Below are 21,014 nucleotides of genomic sequence, written 5' to 3'. Positions count from 1 at the left end.
TGGGAAAATGTTGTGGTTCGGTGTGGCAGTCAGAGAGCCCTGGGGTTCAAGCCTTACCACTGGCTGCTTGACCCAAGTCTCCCTAGGCTGTACCGAGAATTACAGGCATATGCAGTTTGGCAAGTAACCCATCCTCAGGAAATGCAGTTCCTTCTCTCTATGAGACAGCTGCATTGGGGTCAGAGCGTTTGTGGTGTGTGTGCAGAGGTGACAGGACCTCACACCAAGGAGAGACAGGGCCTTGCATATTCCATCCTGGAGACCCTGAGAAGGAAATTTCAGTTTGGCGACCACACAGACCCTATCTGCAGTGGGAGAGGACAGAGTCCCATCCTCAGTTGCCCACCTGTGGAGACCTGTCCAGACTCCCCATCCTACCTGATGCCCAGGGTGTCCACAGCTCCACCCATCACAAGGCAAAGAGCTATCTTCCGAGAGAAGAGGAGAGGGGAGGGGAGGGGAGGGGAGGGGAGAGGGTGGGGAGGCAGTCTTCTGCTCCAGACCCTGCTTTACTCCAAGCCCAAAGGAGCACACACCTAGCGGTAGGCACTTGTCAGCCACCCCACAGGTGCCCAAGAAGTCACAGGTTTCATGAGAGAAGGATTAGACTAGAAGGAGAACTGGAGGGTGTGAGTAAAGGACTCCTGTTCCTTTAGGCAAGTCACTTCCCCTTTCAGGGCCTCCTTTCCCCATCTAGTAAACGGACCAATGAGTCATTTGTTCAACAAATACTTATTAAGTGCTGCCGACCATGAGCTGGACACAGCAGGGAGTAAGACAGAAAAGGTCTCTGCTCTCAGGAACTTACAGTCTAGATGGGGAGACGGACAATAAACAAGTGAACAAAAAAATTTCCTAAATGCTGTTAATGAAAATAAAGCAAGGCAGTATGATACAAAGTTGAAGTAAATGAGAGCCAAGTGACTTCCCAGGCCATTCACTGTTCTATTCCCAAGGGTCATTTGCCGGAGTTTTGTACTAAAAGAAACTGCAGCCCCCTCACCCTGAGAAGATGGCTTATAGGAGCCTCTGCCCCAACTCTCACTCCAGGGATATCCATGGATATCCTAAACCAGAAGAAATGTTTCCAAATTCTCTGCCCCCAGGCCCAAAATCCTGGTCCAAGGCTCAATCCTAGTTCCTTCCATTGGCCAAGATGAACCTACCTGTGACTGTAGGCCCAGGCCTGCTGTGCAAATCGCTCAGGGTAGAGAAGGCATTTTACACTAATTACAGTTGAGCAACCAAGGATTTGAAAAATAAATCTTAGTTGTTGTTTTTTTTAATTTTTTTGTGCAGCAAACTAGTTGTTTTTAATATATCACTATTTAGGGACTTCCCTGGCAGTCCAATGGTTAAGACTCCAGGCTTCCAATGCAGGGGTTGTGGGTTCAATCCCTGGTCGGGGAAGTAAGATCCCACATGCCAAATGGCATGGTCAAAAAAAAAAAAATCACTATAAGTATATGCATTTGTCAAAACTCAGCAAATGTACACTTAAAAGCTGAGCATTATATATATTTTGCCTGAAAAGAAAAAATTGCACACAAATGAACTCTAGTTAATGAAATGCATTCTGAAGTATTTAGAGGGAGGTACTATACCAATGACTGCAACTTACTTTGAAATCCATCAAAAATAAGATGGATTAATAAAATGGATAGAGGGATGGACAGAGGGATAGACAGATGTATGAAAATTAAGCATAGTAAAATGTTAATGGTAGAATCCAGGTGGTGGGTATACAGGTGTTCACTGTAAATTCTTTCAACTTAGCTGTATGTTTTTAAGTTTTCAGGATAAAATGTTGGGGGGGAGATCAAAGTTTATCTTTACTAGAAAGTATACAAAACTGCTTTTAATTTTCAAACAAGTCTCCCCATGGACAATTCCAGTGCTTCTCCACATGCATACACACTTTTTATAAAGTTGTATCACTGTTTGTATGTCATCATTATTTCTCACATATTTCTAAAACTTCAACGTGTACACTACTTTTTAATTAATTAATTAATTAATTAATTTTGGCTGCACTGGGTCTTCGTTGCGACACAAGGGCTTCTCTAGTTGCAGCATGTGGGTCCTAGAGCGTGCCGGGCTCAGTAGTTGTAGCCCGCAGGATTAGTCAAGGCATGTGGGATCTTAGTTCCCCAATCAGGGATTGAACCCGGGCCCCCTGCACTGGGAGCGCTGAGTCTTAACCAAGGGACCACAAGGGAGGTCCCCACATGTACAGTGCTCAGTGTTTGTATATCACATGACTAAATATGCTGTATGTTTGGGGACACAGGCTTTTATTGTGTACATTCTAAATGCACTGCCCAGGGCCCCCCTTCCAGAGAAAGAGGACTGGGTTGGATGGTTCCAACCCTTTTTCTAGTTAGAAATGCTGGAGAAAACATTTGTTAAAAGCACTGAAGGGAATTCCCTGGCGGTCCCGTGGTTAGAACTCCACGCTTCCACTGCCGGAGGCACAGGTTCGATCCCTGGTTGGGAACTAAGATCCCGCATGCCACACAGTGTGGCCAAGAAAAAAAAAGGCACTGAAGAGCTACCAGGGCAGTGGAGAATTGTGGGGGCAAGACTGAGGAGGAAAAAAATCCCAGAGTGACCCCAGTATTGGGAATCTCCCTTCCTTTGCCTGAAGGTGTCTGCTGATTCTAAGAGGGAAGGTTGATAGATTGTGCCAGACTGTGATTCCAAAAACTGGCCAAATTTCCAGTTTTACACACTCTTCCAGAGCCTTGCTACTCCTCTATCAAAAGATGGAATCTATTTCCCCTTGGAATTGGATGGGGTAGGCCCATGTAACTGCCTTGACAAACAGAATACGGCAGGTATGATACTGTGTGACTTCCAAAACTAGGTTAGGGAAGGCAGTACAGCTCTACGTGGCTCTCCTGGGATGCTGCCCTTGGGACCCAGCTGCTATGTTGTGAGGCAGGTGTTCTGGCTGACAGAGCTAAGGTTCCAGTCCACAACCAGCTTCAACTGTCAGACATGTGAGTTGCCAAGCCCTCAGATTCCAGTCCCTAGCTGGCAAGTCACCCCCAAACTTCTGAGTCTTCCAGCTGATGTCCTAGACATTGTGGAGCAGACAAACCATCCCTGTTTTATCCTGTTCAAGTTCTCTAAGTGGTGAGAATAACAAATGATTATTTTACAATTTGATTTGTATCCCCTTGCAGGATTTTCACAAACTTACATTTACAAATCAGGTCGGGGAAGAAAAAGAAACAGAAACATCTTAGCAAGCTCGAGTCTCTCACTCTTTTTAAGCATAGCCCTAGGGGCATCAAAGAGGGTAAAGCCAGATGTTCCAGGGAGGTCTGCCTTCTCTCTGGGCTTTGGTTTCCTCCTTTGTTTTCCTTCAAGACTTAACGGGGGCAGCAAGAAGAAAGGTAATGCCCTCAGTGTTGGGTAGGGGCGCTGGGGAATGAAGCCAAAGTGCACTGGAGTACAGAGGCTAGAGGCAGAGAGCCTGGAAGGACACGAAGGCATTCCCACTGACTGGGGGCAAAGCCTCCATCGAGGGGAGTGGGGAGCCAGGGGTCTCCAGTTTGCAGTTCTTCCTTGACAGAACTGTCAAAAGGAGAATTCCATTCTCCTTTTCTCTTCAGCCCAGAGACCACTCAGAATTGCTCACCACTATCCAGTGGGCAGGGTTTCCAAAGGCTCCTCCTTGATCCCTCCAATCCAATGGCTACATGCCTCTCATTAGTCCTCCAATTCTCACTGTAGTGCAAACCAGGGGCCTTGCTTCAGGATCCCCTGCTCAGAGGGCCTGATTTCAGGTCCAGCTGAGTCATCCCTTCTCTGTCACAACAGCCAAGGAGAAGCTCTAAGACCCCCCAAATGTCCAATATGGTTTCAATCCCAGTCTTGCCACATACTTGCTCCCCCATCCTCGATCCTCTTCTGTAAGATGGGGTGATATTAACTATCTCACAGGGCTGTCTTGTGGAATAAATGAAAACAATTTAGCATGTTTTGTGTGTCTGTGTGTTTCTGTGTGTGTGTGTGTAATGCTTTTCAGTGTGGTTCTTGATGACTTGGTGCTTACTATGTTTTGTGCCATCTCTCCCCATAATCTTCCTAGGGACTGTAAGCTTGAGAGGACTTTCCTTGGTAACTGTGGAGAGGGGTCTGTAAATATCACTGGAGAAGCTCCCTCTCCAGTACTCCACAATCAAACGCATGGTTCTGCTGAGGTATCTGGAAGGTTCTGCCTCCAGTTTGCTTTTGCTTAGACTGGACTTGCATAGACAAGTGCTCTAAAATGTTTCCACTTTATTTACAACCAGAACCCTGGTTCTCACCCCAGCTCTTCGGGCTTTGCTCTGGGGTAAGAGCTAGATGAGCAGTGACACTTCTGCCAGGCCCAGGGCTTGCGGAGATGAGTAGGTAGGCCCCTCACTTCTTCTGGGCTTGAGCCCGGGCCCGCTGAATCTTGTCAGCCATGGCCCCATCTGTGGCTCCGGTGCAGTGGGACAATACGAGGGTCATCTCTGCCTCATTCCGGTGCTCGATGGCAACGTCTGCAGCCTGAGCCACGTCCCTGGGGTTTCAGCAGGAGGGGAGATGGTATTACGCTGCCCAAGGGCACAAACCATGCCTCTCATCAGCCCACTGGCTCAGCCACCCAGCACCCTTAGGGCTCTCAGCAGACGCACCCAACGAGAAGCAAGGCCTTGACCTTCTGCTCGAGACCCACGCGGGAAGCATACTTTTTGGCTTCATATTTGTTGTGTTGCTTCATGCAGATTTCCACAAAGGGCTTAGGAGAGGGAGAGGGTGGAGAGGGAAGATAAGGCAGAGCCCTCCTGTTCTCTCTTATGAGCAAAGCCCAGTGGATTTATTATCCCAATGTATTTTATATACCCTTCAGTCTGTATAACACGCCCCCATTCCCACCTGACATACACATACAACAGTTGTGATCTCAACATGCTCCGGGCAGAAACAACCTACCACAAAGATCTGTTAGGGCTTTGAGACCAATTATTTCCATGTGTCCACTCCACCATCCACTGCTACCCACTCACAGCAGGCACCTTCCTGCCCTCCCAGGGCCTGAGTTTTCTCTCATGGCTGCCCTTATCCCACCGACCCACCACACCTCTGAACCGCCTGCCACAGAAAACAAACCCCTCAACATCCTCCACTGCCTCGCATTTGTGCCCTCCCTGTGCCCCTCCCCCCAAACAGGACTTTCCTTCAGGCACGTGGTGTCCCTTGTGGCCCTCCTTGGGGAAAGCAGGTCATTCTCCCTCCCCCCAACATTTGCAGGCAGACTCAGGCCCATTCCCCCATGTGCCTGGCCCAGGAAGCTCCCACTAGCTCTGTGGGAGAGCTGAACAGATGTGTGAACAGACTGTCTGAGCCTGGCTGTCTCCCCAGTACTACCTCACTGGAGGTGGGGTAGAGGGAGGGCCCCATCTCACCAGGTAGCCGATGGGTGATTTCTTGCTCTTAGAAAACTTCTCTAGCTCCTCCCAGTCTTCCAGATCTGCCAGGGCGGTCAGCTTCAGCCACCAGAGCCTGTGGGAAAGTTGGGCATGGAGGTGTTGCAGGAGGGGCAGGGGGTCCTGGGACCTATAGGCACACCGGGCCCTCACCCACCTCTTGTCAGGAACGCGGAAGTCACGTGCCAGCTGCTCCGCGCGCTTGTTTTGGCCGCTGAGGATGAGGGTGGTGACCGTGTCATGTAGAGACAGGTCTAAGAACCGGCCCCCCAGCTCATCTTCTAGGCGTCGCTGCAGCCGTAGGAGCCGCATTTGATCCTCTGTGGCCTGGGGACAGGGATAAGGCAGGACAGGGATGAGAGGGACAAGGAGGGAAGACCGGGAGGGGAGGAGAGGAGGTTGTTAGAGAAGAACGGGACAAACCTTGGCTGCAAACTCATTCTTGGCCTTGTAGAATGCATCGGCTGCCGTCTGCAGAGCTGCGACTCGCCCCTCAATACGCTGCAAGGGCAAGAAGGGACACTTGAGTTCATAGCACAAAGGACCTCGGCCCTCCCACCCAGGCTATGGTTTTCTCCCCCATCCCTGTGCCCAGGGTTGCCACTGCCAGCCTTGGCCGCTGGGCACACGGCTCTGCTGTCCCTAATGGGAAGACCAGCTCCTCTGGGACCAATCCCCAGTCTGGCCTCATGGAGGTTGTTAGAGAAGAACGGGACAAACCTTGGCTGCAAACTCATTCTTGGCCTTGTAGAATGCATCGGCTGCCGTCTGCAGAGCTGCGACTCGCCCCTCAATACGCTGCAAGGGCAAGAAGGGACACTTGAGTTCATAGCACAAAGGACCTCGGCCCTCCCACCCAGGCTATGGTTTTCTCCCCCATCCCTGTGCCCAGGGTTGCCACTGCCAGCCTTGGCCGCTGGGCACACGGCTCTGCTGTCCCTAATGGGAAGACCAGCCCCCAGTCTGGCCTCATGTCTTCTCAAGCTCTCCCTCCACAGTGAGGACCAAATGGGGTATGTGCCGCATTCAAGGCCTAGACTCCTGGAGAAAGAGCCAGACCAACGGCCCAGTCTGTGGGCCCCACCCGCCCTGTGGCCCTCAGACCTCCTCTGCAGCATAGCTGGCTCGGATGTGGAAGCTGCCCAGCTCCTGGTGGTTGTCATCCTGATTGTAAAGGTCCTTCAGCGTCTCTAGCTCTTGATGCTTACAGAACTGGGGCCACAGAAGGTGGGCAGTCAGCAAAGCCAACTCAAGGGCTCAGGAGGCTCCACCCCACGCTGCTCCCCTGCACACACCTGTCGGTACAAACTTAAGGCCATGGGCTGGTTCCGAAGCGTCATGAAAAAGTCTCCTCGGTTCAGCTCATTCTTCAGATGCAGCAGCACCGTGAACACTATGGGACAATAAGGTGGGATGTAGGTCCAGCCCAGCCCCTTGCTCAGCCCAGGGTCCCCAGCCTTGTCCTCACCCAAATCCTGCTCACCCAGGTCAGTATCCCCACTCTCGATGGCCTTGCTTAGTGCCAGTTTGCTCCTCTTCATCTTTAGGAGAAGGGGAACCTGTTCCCCAGAGCGTGGCTCATATTCCAGCAGCTGTGGGGTGGGGAGGAAGGCACAGAGAGAAGAAGCTGGCCTGGGGACCTCTAACACCCACATCAGAGCATCCAGGGAGGGCTAGGCGCCCACACCTTGATGGCCAGCTCCGTGCGGCCACAGCCATAGGCTCGTGCAGCAATGTCAGAGTAAGAGACACCAGGTGTGTCCCCCAGCTTCTGGTTAATGGCTCGAGCAACATCCTCGTCAGACACGTCCTTCTGTTGTACCTGCAGAGGGAAGGGGGTGTCACACAAACCTGGCTCTCATCCCTTAACCCCCACCCCCACTGCCTTGATCAGGACCCACCCTTTCAGTTCTACACTTATTTCCTACACCTCACCAGGGCCTGTAAGCCCCTAAATGCCCTTGAACTCTGTCCTATATCCTCACCTTGTAGCAGGCCCAGTGGGCCAGGATTCTGCTGACGCCCTGCACTTCAGGAAGCCGCAGGTACTCACATATCTGAATGGCAAGGGGGTAAAGCCTCCGCAACACAAGCCTGGCAGACAAGGGAGGTGAAGGGCGCAAGGGATAAAGTGGGGTAGAAAGAGGGCAGAGTGGTCCCAGCCTGTAACTCCAGCCTCCCAGATCCCAAGGAAATGAATCAGGAGCAGTGACCACAAGAGCACACCAGGGGCTGTAATGCCCACCCACTTACAGCCCTCCTCCCAGCACCCTTGGGCTTGCTGTACCTGTCCAGCAGCACCTGGATGGTGAGCTGCTTGTATCTGTATTTTATTTGGTTAAGGATCCAGCTGGGAGATAAGTCCTATTTGCCAAGGACCTTCAGGAGGCATCTCCATCCCCTTGCCCTTCCACCCCTGGAAGTAAACACCCTGTCAGCACACTTGGGGATACTGGCTATAGGTGAGGGGAATCCCGATGTGATAGTCCCGAATGGCATTGAGTACACGAAGGTCCTGACACATGCGCACAAAGCTGTCGGGTGGAAATCTGTCCAGGAAACACTTGCCAAAGGAGGCCGCCTGAAAAGAGCCAGAGGGCAATAGAGAGCTTCCCTCTCTGCCAACCCACCCCTGCCCAGCACCCCCTCCCTCCAGCCCTGCCATCCAGCCCAACCCTGAGCAGACTCTTCTGCATGTCTGGCCAGTGCTCATGTCCCGCGGCCTCGATGCACTGCTGCACGGCCTGGGGCAGTTGCCCCAGCTCCTGGATCTCCCGCAGGTACTCATCCGCCTTCTGGCTCTCTTTCTGGGGAGGGGGGATGGTGCCAGGGACAGTGCGTCATGACCAAGAACACCTCCATGTCTGGCCCCCAACCCCTCTGGGCTGTGGTTCAAATGGGCTGGTTTGGAAGGCTGCAGAGGCCGGACCCCAAATCCCCTCAGCCCACTCAGTCCTCCCCACAAGGTGCCGCCACACACCCCCGTATCAGCCCACAGTTGCCTGTGAGGGCCCTGAGACCTATCAATAGAGCCCTGACTTGTTCCTAGACTGGGGGTTCCCTGCCCCTCCCTATCACCACACGAAGGACACCATGTCCCTTCAATCCACCTGAGCCAGCTCTCTCTAGCCCAGCCCAGCCCAATGTCCTGCCTGGACCCCTGTCTTGACAGGTAGCACTTGGCTGCAGGGGCATGGGCTGGGCCAATTAGGGGAAGGGGAAGGACAGCATCCTGGGGCCCAAGGAGAAGCCCAAGGCTTTACCTCATATTCCTTCTGGGCCTCCAACAGTAGTGCTCCAGGGGCCATTGAGGCAATTTTAAAGATCTCCTCGCTGGCCACTGGGAGGAAATTGGTAAGTGGGAAAGGGGGTCAGGAAACCCTCAGCCCTACCTCAGTACCCTGATCCTACTCTGGGGCACTAGCCCAGGGCAGCTGTGGTGCCGAGGAGCCCCTGCCCCGGGTCACCCGGCGCTCTTATGAGGGCCTTACCTGGAACCTCGTGCAAGAACTCATGGGTACTGCGGGAGAAGATGCGGACCCCATCCAGCTCAGGAACCAGGTAGGAGTCCTCATCCAGCACGAACCTGAGCTTGGTCAAGGTTCCTAAGAGCACCCAGAGATGGGGCAGGGCAGGCAACCCTCCTTCCCCCTCCTCACCCCCAGCAGCCCTCCAAGGATACTGGATGCCCTCAGGTGCATCGCCCACCACCATTAGCCGCCTCTCCCAGGCTACCACAACGGCCCTCTCCTTGCTGCGAGGACGGCTGCACCTGTGGACAGCACCACACACACACACACACACACGGACACACACACGGACACACAGGATGCCTGGTCCACAGCCATGTCTCCCACATCGCTGCTTATATCACTTTGCCTTGGGACAACCCTGCACAGGCTTGCTGCCGCTTATCCCATTCCTCTGGCTGACCTGTCTGCTTCCCTCTCATCCTGTGCTGTCAACTCCCAGGGGTATCCGGGGCCCACAGGGGACTGGCCCCTCAAATATGCACTGGTAGAGAAGACAAGATTCAAGCTCCACTTGGCTTGGTCAGTAGACAGGATGAATCAACATGTCCCAGGAGACAAAGTTATGTCCACTTCTACCCCCAGGATAACACCCTCATCCTCACCAGACCATCTGCTTCGGGGGCGCCCGGATGTTGCAGTTGAACTCACACAGCTTCTCCTGAAAGGGTGCAGGGAATGTCATGGCCCTGTCTCAGCAGTCACCAGTCTGGTTCAAAAGCCCTTCCCCTACCCCCAACAGATCTTTCCTAGACAAGGCATGGTGCCCCTGTGTTGTCCCAGGATCACACCTTGAGAGACGCTGTCCCCATCCAGATGTACCCAGTGTCTGTGAAGAGCGCCAGGTGTCTGTAGGTGAAGGAGACAGCCATCTGCAGGAAGCTGCTCACTCCTGGGGCTAGGCCAGGGGGTGTCTGGGGCAGGGCCGGGGAGGACACCAAAGATACTGACTTCTCAGAGCCTCCCACTGCCTCCCCCAGTCCCTCCAGTTCACTCCCACTCAAGCCCTCTCACCACTGCAGAGCAGGCTGCGTGATCCAGGAGGTAAAGATCAGGTCCTACAGCCAGAAGAATGTGTGCCACTCGGTCCTGGCACATTGTGGTCCAGCATGAGGGTGCACTCTGCAGACCTGCAGCCAGGGAAGAGGACAACCTCAGGATGACCAGAGCCCACAGTTTCTGCCTCTGATGGTCCCATGGACTGGAGGCACATTCGTGGGCAGTGAATGCTGCCTCAGGGGTGTCAGGGCTCACCTGGCACCTCTGGCATCCGGCGGAGTTTGAGGTCGCCCACGTTGGCACTGAGGGTGAAGCGGTGGGCCCCTGTGAGGATGGCCACCCCAGAACCAAACTCAGTATGGAAGATCCGGGCATCTAGAACCCGGTTCTGGAGCACCTCCTGGAAAGAGGGGCCGTAGGGTGAGGGAGCCACAGATTCCCAGACTCCATCCCTTTTCCCCAGCCCCCTGGGGCCCCTACGTTGCCCATGCTGAAGTGCCTCCGGAAGTCACCATGAAGCCCATAAACCAGCACGACCCCGTCTTCCTGCACACAGAGCAGCTCCTCCTCAGCTGACCAGCCCAGGGACACCATGGGCCCACTCTTCCACTGCAGAGGAGAGGGAGGTTCCAGAAGCTGTCCTCGGGATGCAGAACCCTGTCCAGCCCCCAGCCGCAGGGCAGGCAGGGTGCTCACCAGCAGACTGGCCAGAGGCACACCAGAAGCCGAGTAGATCTCGAGAACTGGCCGTGCGCTGGCAGGCTTCTCCTTCCGCCCGGGGTTCCTCAGCAGCGCTGTGGTTTGAGAAGAAACCTTCTGTCCTAGCTGCCCAGGCCCACCCCATGCGAAGCAGGCCTTATGAACTAGCTCCTTAGGCCCGCCCCACGTGTGGCAGGCCTCCCGAGAACCAGAATTAAAAGTATCTCAGTAGGGTGGAGTGGGGGTGGGTAGCATATGCCAGCAAGAACCACCCAACAGCAAGGACCCCAAGAATCAAGGACCCTGAGTTCATCCTGCGGTCCCAGAGCATGCAGTGCCAGCGGGGCGACTTACCAATGGGGCCCCCATAGGGCGCAGCAGCCACCAGGCAGTCCCTCAGTTCCTCCTTCAGGTCCCAGTCCATGCTATACAGCTCATATTTCCTGCCCACACAATGACAAACAGAGATTAGACTCGTCATGACCCTGCATCCAGATGGGCTGAGCCCCAGAGGAGCCCCTAATGCCTCCATCTGTTCCCCCCCAAGGGGTAGGGAGGGGGGTGATGACTAGAAACAGCTAGGCCAGCTGACCACATGCATGCTTAGGGATAGCAGGTGAGGGAGCAGAGGGTGTTTGGAGGGCAGGCTGTGTGGCCAATATCCAGGGCACAGAGTGAGGTGGGACTAGGGTGGGGTGGTTGGCTTGAGCCTGCATTAGCAGGAAACAAGACCTTCCAGGAGGGCCTCTCAGGATAGACAGCCTTTCTTCTATTTCTGGTTCTTAACACTGAATCTGGTTATGGGCTTTATACCCAGGGGTCCAGCTCAACGCCTGCTGATAATGAACTCAGTTTTAGAGGTACTGAGTGAGCAGTGCCTGAAAGAAATCCAAGAGGAGCTCTTTAGTAAGCCTAGAGCTCGGGAGAGTTCTGGGTTGCAGATGCCAATATATGAATGCTTGACTCACAGGAGGTAACTGAAATTACAAACTGGCAAATTGGCACGAGATGACTGCAATCTGAGATATGCATGGATCACCAAGAGACGTGCTGCATGGGAAGACAGAGTAGGAGGCTTGAGGCATGCCATCATTTGAAGGCTGGAGGTGGGGAAAAGGGGACAGAGAAGGAGTGGACATTACACCAGGATACCAAGAGAAGACAATGTTCAAGAAGGAGGGTATTTCGGCTAGTATCATTTCACGAAACTTCCCTTTAAAGATCAGGAAAATGTCCATCATTTCTATTGACATTCTTCTCGGCATTCTAGCCAAAATAATTTAAGAAAAAAAACCCAGAGGTTTCCATTTTGAAGAAGGAATGAGGTTGCTACTATTTATTTACAAATAACGAGATAGTCTACTTAGCACATCCAAAGCAGTCTATGGAACAATGAAAGAAAGAGCTCAGTAAGCGATCAACAAAAATCAATATATTTTTTTCTATACCAATTAGTTTTCTATACCATAGCAAGAACTAATTAGAAATATAACTTTTAAAAAGATCCTAATCTTGATAGCAATAAAACTATGATACCGAAGAATAAACCTAATAAACATTTTTTGCAAAATCAAATCAGTTTACTCAAGGATATAGAAGACATGAAGAAATATTCTAAAGGATCTATAAATGCACGAGAATTCCAATAAAAATCAGCCCAATTTTTTGGTGGGTAGGGAAGCACAAACTAATTCTACAGTTCATCTGGCGGGGCAAAAAAGGTAATCTGAAAGAGAAAATACTGGATAATATTTAAGAACATTTGAAAATATGAAAACAGATATATATATCAGATACTGTATACACTTAAAAACTAAAGTTAAGGACTTCCCTAGTGGCACAGTGGTTAAGAATCCACCTGCCAATGCAGGGGACACGGATTCGATCCCTGGTTCGGGAAGATCCCACACGCCACGGAGTAATTAAGCCCATGCGCCACAACTACTGAGCCTGCGCTCTAGAGCCTGCGAGCCAAAACTACTGAGCCCATGTGCCACAACTACCGAGCCTATGTGCCGCAACTACTGAGCCCGCGTGCCGCAACTACTGAGCCTGCGTGCTGCAACTACTGAAGCCCGCGTGCCTAGAGCCCGTGGTCCACAAGAGAAACCACCACAATGAGAACCCTGTGCACCACAATGAAGAGTAGCCCCGCTCGCTGCAACTAGAGAAAGCCCACGCGCAGCAACGGAGACCCAATGCAGCCAAAAATAAATAAATAAAAACTAAAATACTTTTTAAAAAAGCTGTAATTAATTGTAAAAAAATGAAAATAAAAGTAAAAGAAAAATGGTCAAGGGCTATATCAAAACTATGTGAAAATATTTAAAAACCAAACATAAAAAACTTGAGAAAAATGTAAGCTAATATTTTCGTAATGTGAACTGTGGAAAAGTCTTTCAGAGTAAGACACAAAACCCAGAAATTACAAAGGAAAAGACTGATAGACTTTATCACATGAAACTTAACATATGTATGTTAAACATTAATGCATAAAAGTCAAGTGACTACTGTGAAAAAACCTGTAACATTTGTAACAAAGGGTTATCATGGAGAACATGTAAAGAGCTCCTTTACAAATCAGTAGAGACAACACAATAGAAAAATAGTCAAAGGATATGAATAGACATACTTAACGACTAGGTAAATATGAATTTAAAAATTATTTTTATGTTTTGGCCATCTGAATGGCAAAAAATTAAGAGGATAATAAATAACATGGAATATTGTTGAAGATGTGGAAAAATGAACACTTTCCTACATATTGGTGGGAGTGTAAAATGGTTCAAACTTTATGGAAGAGAATGAAGCACTTATGTATCTAATTTTTAAATGTGTACACGCTCTAACTTAGCAATTTCCTTCCAAGAATCTAACCTATGAAACTACTTGCACAAGTACACAAAGGTATGAATTCACTGCAGCACTGTTTAAAATGGTTTTTAAAAATCCTGGAAAAACCTCCTTAAATGCCCATTAAAATGAGACTGGTTAAATAAACTACTTATGCCCATTTTGGGGAATATTATGTGCCTAGTAACAAAGTGACTGGGTATGTTGACATGAAGTGGCCTCTAAGATATATTGTTAAGTAAAAAAAGGCAAGCTGCAGTGCAGTATGAACCATATGAATCCACTTACATAATAAAAAACTGAGCACATATTTTTACAAGTATATTTACATATAATCACATGTATGTGTGTAAATACATAGAAGAACTCTCACAGGCCTCCACACTGAGCCAGCGTGGAGAGACAGTGGTTACCTCTGGAGAGGGTGGTAAATGGGGGAGGGGAACAGGGAGACTGACAATTTGTAGGCTATATACTTTTGCATTATTTGACTATTTCAACCCCATGTGCATTTCTTTTGACCTTTTGTTACTAAAATCCTTAGATGAAATCTGATGGGAAGATAGATATCCAAACAGACCTAGCATGCCAGTTATCAACTCACTGATACACAGCTCCAAATTCACTCTTCCATATGTGTTTTGTGATAACAGACAGTATTCTTTTAAGAATTTCTCCTTCACAGTGAGCCTGATGTTGAGCCTCCTCAGTAGAGGGTGCTGGAGGAACACTGCATGAGGAAGAGGCTTCTCCTGCTGCTTCCAGCAGGGCAGTCACCCAGCAGCCAGGGTGTGAGGACACCTGGTGGTGCTCTGACCAGCCACGCAGCAACCTCCAAGGCTTGCCCAGACTGGCTCCCTGGACAGACACGGCATTCCTGGACTCCTGCCTACACCAGGCCCTACTCCCTCTGCATGACAAGATGCCCGGCCACTGGCTGCCCTGCCCGTAGCCTTGTTTCCACTAACCCCCTCTGCACAACCATGCACCCAATCACTGGTTGTGGCTTGCCTTACAGACACTAAGCGCTCCAGGCTGCCCGCATCAGCTCCCCAACTCCCTCTGCACGCCCACACCACTGACCCCCAGTTGCAGCTCACCTGTGCCCCCTACGCGCTGAACCCCAGAGGGTTGCTTCTTGCTGGCCAAGCAACTGTGGACCAGCTCTGGCCCAGGGAAACCAGTAAACTTCACTGCCATCCAGTGGGCTGCAACTGTATTTTCTCTGAGGTCTGAAATGAACCCCAGCCTGGGGAAGGTCCCTCCTTCCAAGTTTGTCGTTTCTTGAGTACTCTCCCTTAGACCTAGGCTACCACATAAAAATTTCTCACATCTTACAGTTACTCTTTATGACAGCTTAATAATTCCTTACATTTATTAAACTTGCCCGGTTTACATCTCCTGACTGGACCCAGACTAATTGGTGCAGGGAGTGGCCCCAGCAGACAGACCCCTAAAGATGGGATTTGAGGACTGGTTTGGTCATGCGCTTGGGCTTGGGTGCAGTGCCATGTTCCCTGACAATGCAAAACGGATGCTAGTAACCCACTGCGTGCAGCAGCATCACAATTAACCAAACCTGTAGTTCAGTGTAGTGAAATGCCAAGTCAAACACGTGCTTGACTGTATGGCAATAACGATGATTATAAAGGCTGTGGTGTGGATGGGTTATTTTGAGTGCACTTGAACATTTACAAAGAGAAAATGACAAGGTTAGGTCCATTAACTTTCAGCTGCAGTCATGGTCTGAGAAGCAGAAAGCTTCTGTAACAGCCTAAAAGAATCTCTTAGTTCTTGTCGTCACACAGCTGCTACTGTTGAAAATCAAAGACAGAGTTTAATTGTATGGGTTGTTAAACAATGACAGTTAAATTCTCTGGCACATGTGAAAGTTAGGGCACTAATTAGAAAAGAAAGGAATCCTGAAACTTGGAAGGGAGATAATTGTTAGACCCAGATGAAACTGACAATCTTGAGCCCCCAAGTCATTCTGAGTCTTCCTCACCAGTGGAAGTAGCTTGCCCTCCTGTGTCCAAGGAGACTAGCCTTCCTCTACTTGAAAACCCTGTTATGCTCTCACTTGAAGTAGATGTCTTGGGAGCCTCCCTCTCCAAGGCTGACCTGGCTAACATTACTGCTGAGTGGTTAATCGGCCAAGGGCAGAGACCAATACATGGTCCCAGTATGGCACCATTCCCAGGGGGAGCAGTCCGCAAGTCGATTACACTGGACCTCGTCCATCATGGAGGAGGCAAAGATTTGTCCTCACTGGAATACATATTCTGGATGTGGATTTGTCTTCTTTACCTGTAATGCCTTTGCTAGCACCTACCATCATGGACTTACAGGATGTCTCATGTACCATGGGACTTCCTTGGTGGTCCAGTGGGTAAGACTCCATGCTCCCAATGCAGGGGGCCCAGGTTCGATCCCTGGTCAGGGAACTAGATTCCGTGTGCATGCCACAACTAAGAATCCTCATAATGCAACTAAGAGCCCGCATGCCGCAACTAAAACGCAGCACAAGCAAAATAAATAAATAAATAAACAGAATGTCTCATCTACCGTTGTAGCATTCTGCAAAGCCTTGCAACTAATCAAGGACTTCACTGCACAGCAAAAGAAGTGCAGCAGTGGGCTCAGGTCCATGGAATCAACTAGCCTTACCTTATATCCCATTACCCAGAAGTGGCTGGTCTAAATGTACTGACGAGTCAGTTAAAGCACCAATTGGGAGACAGTATCCTAAAAGTATGGGGCCCTGTCTTACAGGATGCAAGCTTATGCTTTGCATCAGAGACCATTACATGGTATTATCTCCTCCACAGTCAGAATACGGGGGACCTGGAATCAAGGGGTGGAAGTGGGAGTGGCTCCTCTCACTATTACACCTAATGACTCTCATTAAAATATTGCTTCCAGTTTCACTAACTTTGAGACCTATTGGTTTGGAGAGCTTAGTCTCCAACGGGAGAATGTTTCCACCAGGGGACACAACAATGGATTCACTGAATTAGAAGATAAGTGTGCTACCTTGGGGACTTTCCTGATGGCGCAGTGGTTAAGAATCTGCCTGCCAATGCAGGGGACACGGGTTCGAGCTCTGGTCCGGGAAGATCCCACATGCCGTGGAGCAACTAAGCCCATGTGCCACAACTACTGAGCCTGAGTGCCACAACTACTGAAGCCCGCGTGCCTAGAGCCCGTGCTCCGCAACAAGAGAAGCCACCGCAATAAGAAGCCCGGGCACTGCAACGAAGAGTAGCCCCCACTCGCCCCAACTAGAGAAAGTCCGCGTGCAGCAACGAAGAACCAACACAGCCAAAAGATAAATAAATAAATTTATATATATATAAAAAAGAGTGCTACCTTGACATTTGGGGCTCCTTATGCCACTGAAACAACAGCTGAGAAAATGGGGTTAATTTACTGGCTGAAGTGATTATCCTGATGGCCTACGGGAAATCAAGCTGCTGCTACACAATGGAGGCAAGGAGGACTATGTCTGAAACCCAGGGGATCCTCTGGGGCACCTCTTAGTACTTCCGTGTCTAACAAAAAAGGTTAACAAAAAACCTCAGCAGCCAAAAAAAGCAGAATGACTGAGGTTTGGGTCACTTCACTATGTAAAGAGCAGAGCAGTGAAGGTTCTGGCTGAGAGCAAGGGAAATATGGGATGGGCAGTTGAAAAAGGAAGCCATAGATATTAACTATGATCTTGTGACCAGTTACAGAAATGAAGACTATAGCCACTTTGTGTATTTTCTCTGTTTGTTGTATGAATGCATTTATATATATATATATATATATATATATATATACCAGCCATTATTTTCTCTCTTTCCCATTTTTATTTTATACACAAATTGTTAGAGGTTAACTTTAAAACTCAATTTTTAGGTAACAGAATATTCAGTGGGACTGTAATTCAATTTAAGGAGTAACTATGATACAATGACTGTTAAGACTGTATGTCTTCTCACTTTGGGAAAAAGAAGTTTACTTGTAAGAAGAATGGTATCTTGTTAAGCAGAAATACAGAGTTGTTTTGTTGTTGTGAGGAAGTTGAAGTGTAGAGGGCGCTTGTGGAAGCTGATCAGCCAAAGAATGGACTGTGCCAGTTATCAAATTATTGCCCCCCAGCTGCAAATTCATCCTTCAATACATGCTCCACAGAGAGCTAGATGTTAAGCTTTCTCAGTAGAGGGCCCTGTAGTAAAGGGATATTGTAGGAGGAGGGGGGGGTCTCTGGCTGTTTCTAGCAGCTGCAAGGTCAGTCAGCAGTGTGGGTATGAGGACATCTGGTGATACTCTGCCCCAACCATGCGCCCAGAACACACAATCCCTTGGTGACATCACAGCCTTGGCCTGGCCTGGCACCCACCTTCCCGTGGCTCTCCCCACAAGACACCGCATGCTCCAGGTCTCCTGCTCATACTGGTGCTCCCTGTGCAAGTCCATGAACCTGGCCACCAGCTATGGCTCACCTGTGCCCTATCTGTACCCAGGAGGGCTGCTTACTGCTTGTCCAGTAACCGTGGACCAGCTCTGGCCCAGGCAAACCAGCAACTCCCCCACCATCCAGTGGGCTGCAACTATACCTTCCCCAGCGAGGTAGGAACCCCAGCTTGGGGAAGGCATCCCCCCCCCCAACTTGTCCTTCCTTTCTCCTCAGCCCTAGGAAAGGACAGTTTTATTTTATCTTATAGTTACTTTGTTATCACAGTTTAATAGTTCTTTACACTAAACTTCCCCTATTTAGTCACTGTATGGTTTGTCTCCTAATTAGAATCATAGTGATATTATTAACTGTGTCACATTCCACAGACCACTTGCTTGTCACAAGGGGGAAAACGGGAGAGGATGTGGCCATCAGCCTCCAAACTACCTGTCAATCTCAACTTCCCTCGTAGCAGACAACCCGATACAATGATGCCTCCAGATGAACACCACACACAAATCACCTACAAGGTGTTTCTGCCAAAAATGTCAACCTGAATCTGATCAAGCCTTTAGATCTAACACACAGTTTCAGGAACTAGAGGCTATGATAGAGAAAAAAGTTTAAAGGCACCACAAGGAAGCAGGGGGACAAATCCAGAAAGCGACTAGGTATCTAAAACAAGTCAATGTCATGAAAACAAAGGGTAGGGGTGAGAGTAAGGATGATAATGTTCAAGTTTACAAGAGACTTAATTAAGAGAGATAAGCAGGGTGGTCCAGTGGTTAGGACCCAGCACTTTCACTGTGGGGGCCCAGGTTCGATCCCCGGTCAGGGAACTAAGATCCCCGCAAGCCACGCAGTGCGGGGGTGGGGGGGGGTAAGCAAATGAATAATTCTTATTTGGGTCTCAATTTGAACAAACCAGTTATAAAAAGGCATTTTGGGGCTTCCCTGGTGGTGCAGTGGTTGAGAGTCCGCCTGCCGATGCAGGGGACACAGGTTCGTGCCCCGGTCCAGGAAGATCCCACATGCCGCGGAGCGGCTGGGCCCATGAGCCATGGCCTCTGAGCCTGCGCGTCCGGAGCCTGTGCCCTGCAACGGGAGAGGCCACAGCAGTGAGAGGCCCGTGTACCGGAAAAAAAAAAAAAAAAAAAAAAAAAGGCATTTTGAAGACAAATGGAGAAGTCTGAGGAAGGACTGGTTGTTAGATGATATTAAATGTTCATTTTGTTTGGTGTGAAATAACACTATAGTTTTACAGAAAACTGTCTTTTTTTTTCAAAGTAATACACATTTAAGGTGTGACTATAATTTACTTTAAAATATAGCAGACAATGTATTTGATTGAAAAGATGTCTGGAGATTGTTTTTAAATGGTCCCCAAAAGTGTGTGTGTGTTGAGGGATGGGGGGCGGGTAGATGAAAAGTGAATGGCAAAGTGCTGACACTTGTTGAAGCTGTGTGATGAGCACATGGATGTCCACTACACTACTTTTAGAACATTTATGTATATTTGAACTTTTTCTTAAATTTTTTTAAACTTACAAGTAGTTGAAGCAAATGTATTACAACACGACAATAATTTTTAAGCCTAAACAATGGCTATGGGTATTCACTCTACTATTCCTACTCCGTTGTACATTTAAATTTTTTCACTGTAAAAAGTTAAATACAATTCCAAGAAAAAAGGGAGGTCACCTCTATCCAATGCCCCAGGCAGTCAAGCTCAAATGAGGCCTGAGCTGTATTCAGTGCAGTAACAGGATGTCACTGAGAAGAGGGTGGTCAGACCATAGTGAGTGATCGGTGAGAAGAGAGAAAATGGAAGCAAGTATACGTGGCAGTTTTCAGACCTTTGGTGAGGTGAGGAGGAGGGACTTGTTTATTTTTTGAATAGGGAAGTTTATTTTTTGTTAGGATGGGGAGATTTGAATATAGAGGTTGAGGTATGAAAGGGAGCCCTTGGGGGTAAGGATCGTGGTAAACAATGTAGAGGTCTTCAAATTTTCCTGCAGCAAAGAAACACCTGGCTGCTTGTTAAAATACAGATCAAATTCCCAGGACCCAACCCAGAGATAATGGAGTAGATCTGGCCTAGGAAGCTTCATGCAGCCAGAATCTCGGGTGACCTTGATGCAAGGGGTCCTGTGCAACAACAGCTGGAGAAACCTGTGGTGGCGGGAGGGTAGATGGACGGTGCATGGTTTCTGAGAAGGCAGGGAGGCGGGGCACATCTCGGCAGGCTGGCAACACAACAGGCAGATTTCATCAGGGGAACCCTACACTCTTCTAGGCAATAACTTCCAGCTCTCTGGGAAGCACAAGGTGAAGTCAGCGATTGGCAGGAGGGACCCAAGGAGGCTTCGGCTGCAGTCCAGGAGGTTAGCATCGACACAGACTGGGGTGGGAAAGAAGCATACGGATATAGGAGTAAGGGTCAGGGAGCGAACAGCAGCAAAGCATGGGCCACCTCCTCAAACCTTCAAGGTAAAGAAGGCTTCTCAGGGACAGTGAGGTGACTCAAGCTATGCCTCGAGGTTGGCCTGGGGCGTGGATGGACAGACTGAGAGCAGCATCTCAGAAAAGTCTAGAGGTGAGGACTCTGTGACGCTAGGCCATATCTTCAGTGAGGATGGTCAGCTACATATTTCTCCTCTAACTGCAGGTCCTGGAAGTGGAAATCCCCAGAGCAGCAGTAAACGGACCCTGGGTCTAATACCAGAAAATCACTAAATCTAGCAGGTATGGTAGTCTCAATTCCAGCCCCCTCCAGGAAACAGTGACAAAATCCCTGCTGCAGTGCAGCTGAACTGCTGGAAGAGCACGGTCCACTGCAGTAAGAGAAGAGCTTGTGTGAAAATAGATGATCTCCAGGGCTTCCCTGGTGGTGCAGTGGTTGAGAGTCCGCCTGCCAATACAGGGGACACGGGTTCGTGCCCCGGTACGGGAAGATCCCACATGCCGCGGAGCGGCTGGGCCCGTGAGCCATGGCCGCTGAGCCTGCGCGTCCGGAGCCTGTGCTCC

General features: G+C 49.7%; 1 protein-coding gene across 1 annotated transcript in view; it reads right to left on the bottom strand.

Annotated features, from left to right (window-relative positions):
- Window positions 1-4,009: 4,009 nt before the first annotated feature.
- Window positions 4,010-21,014, bottom strand: part of VPS16 (VPS16 core subunit of CORVET and HOPS complexes) — a 24,098-nt gene continuing 7,093 nt past the window's right edge. The window contains exons 2-24 of the mRNA XM_024117156.3: window positions 11,048-11,136; window positions 10,691-10,788; window positions 10,475-10,603; window positions 10,250-10,394; window positions 10,010-10,125; window positions 9,787-9,909; window positions 9,601-9,656; window positions 9,148-9,237; window positions 8,957-9,051; window positions 8,729-8,805; window positions 8,141-8,272; window positions 7,919-8,046; window positions 7,753-7,788; window positions 7,451-7,559; window positions 7,153-7,287; window positions 6,949-7,057; window positions 6,761-6,858; window positions 6,570-6,677; window positions 6,186-6,263; window positions 5,623-5,792; window positions 5,445-5,541; window positions 4,674-4,777; window positions 4,010-4,558 (exon numbers count right to left, since the gene is read on the bottom strand). Coding sequence (XP_023972924.1) covers window positions 4,414-4,558; window positions 4,674-4,777; window positions 5,445-5,541; window positions 5,623-5,792; window positions 6,186-6,263; window positions 6,570-6,677; window positions 6,761-6,858; window positions 6,949-7,057; window positions 7,153-7,287; window positions 7,451-7,559; window positions 7,753-7,788; window positions 7,919-8,046; window positions 8,141-8,272; window positions 8,729-8,805; window positions 8,957-9,051; window positions 9,148-9,237; window positions 9,601-9,656; window positions 9,787-9,909; window positions 10,010-10,125; window positions 10,250-10,394; window positions 10,475-10,603; window positions 10,691-10,788; window positions 11,048-11,136 — 2,467 coding nt within the window. The 3' untranslated portion in view covers window positions 4,010-4,413. The remainder of the gene's footprint in view (window positions 4,559-4,673; window positions 4,778-5,444; window positions 5,542-5,622; window positions 5,793-6,185; window positions 6,264-6,569; window positions 6,678-6,760; window positions 6,859-6,948; window positions 7,058-7,152; window positions 7,288-7,450; window positions 7,560-7,752; window positions 7,789-7,918; window positions 8,047-8,140; window positions 8,273-8,728; window positions 8,806-8,956; window positions 9,052-9,147; window positions 9,238-9,600; window positions 9,657-9,786; window positions 9,910-10,009; window positions 10,126-10,249; window positions 10,395-10,474; window positions 10,604-10,690; window positions 10,789-11,047; window positions 11,137-21,014) is intronic.

Source organism: Physeter macrocephalus, chromosome 14 (genome assembly GCF_002837175.3).
Source record: "Physeter macrocephalus isolate SW-GA chromosome 14, ASM283717v5, whole genome shotgun sequence".
NCBI classification, from domain to species: Eukaryota; Metazoa; Chordata; class Mammalia; order Artiodactyla; family Physeteridae; genus Physeter; species Physeter macrocephalus.
Note: the sequence above shows the minus strand (reverse complement) of the source record. Positions and strands in the feature narration are given on the sequence as shown.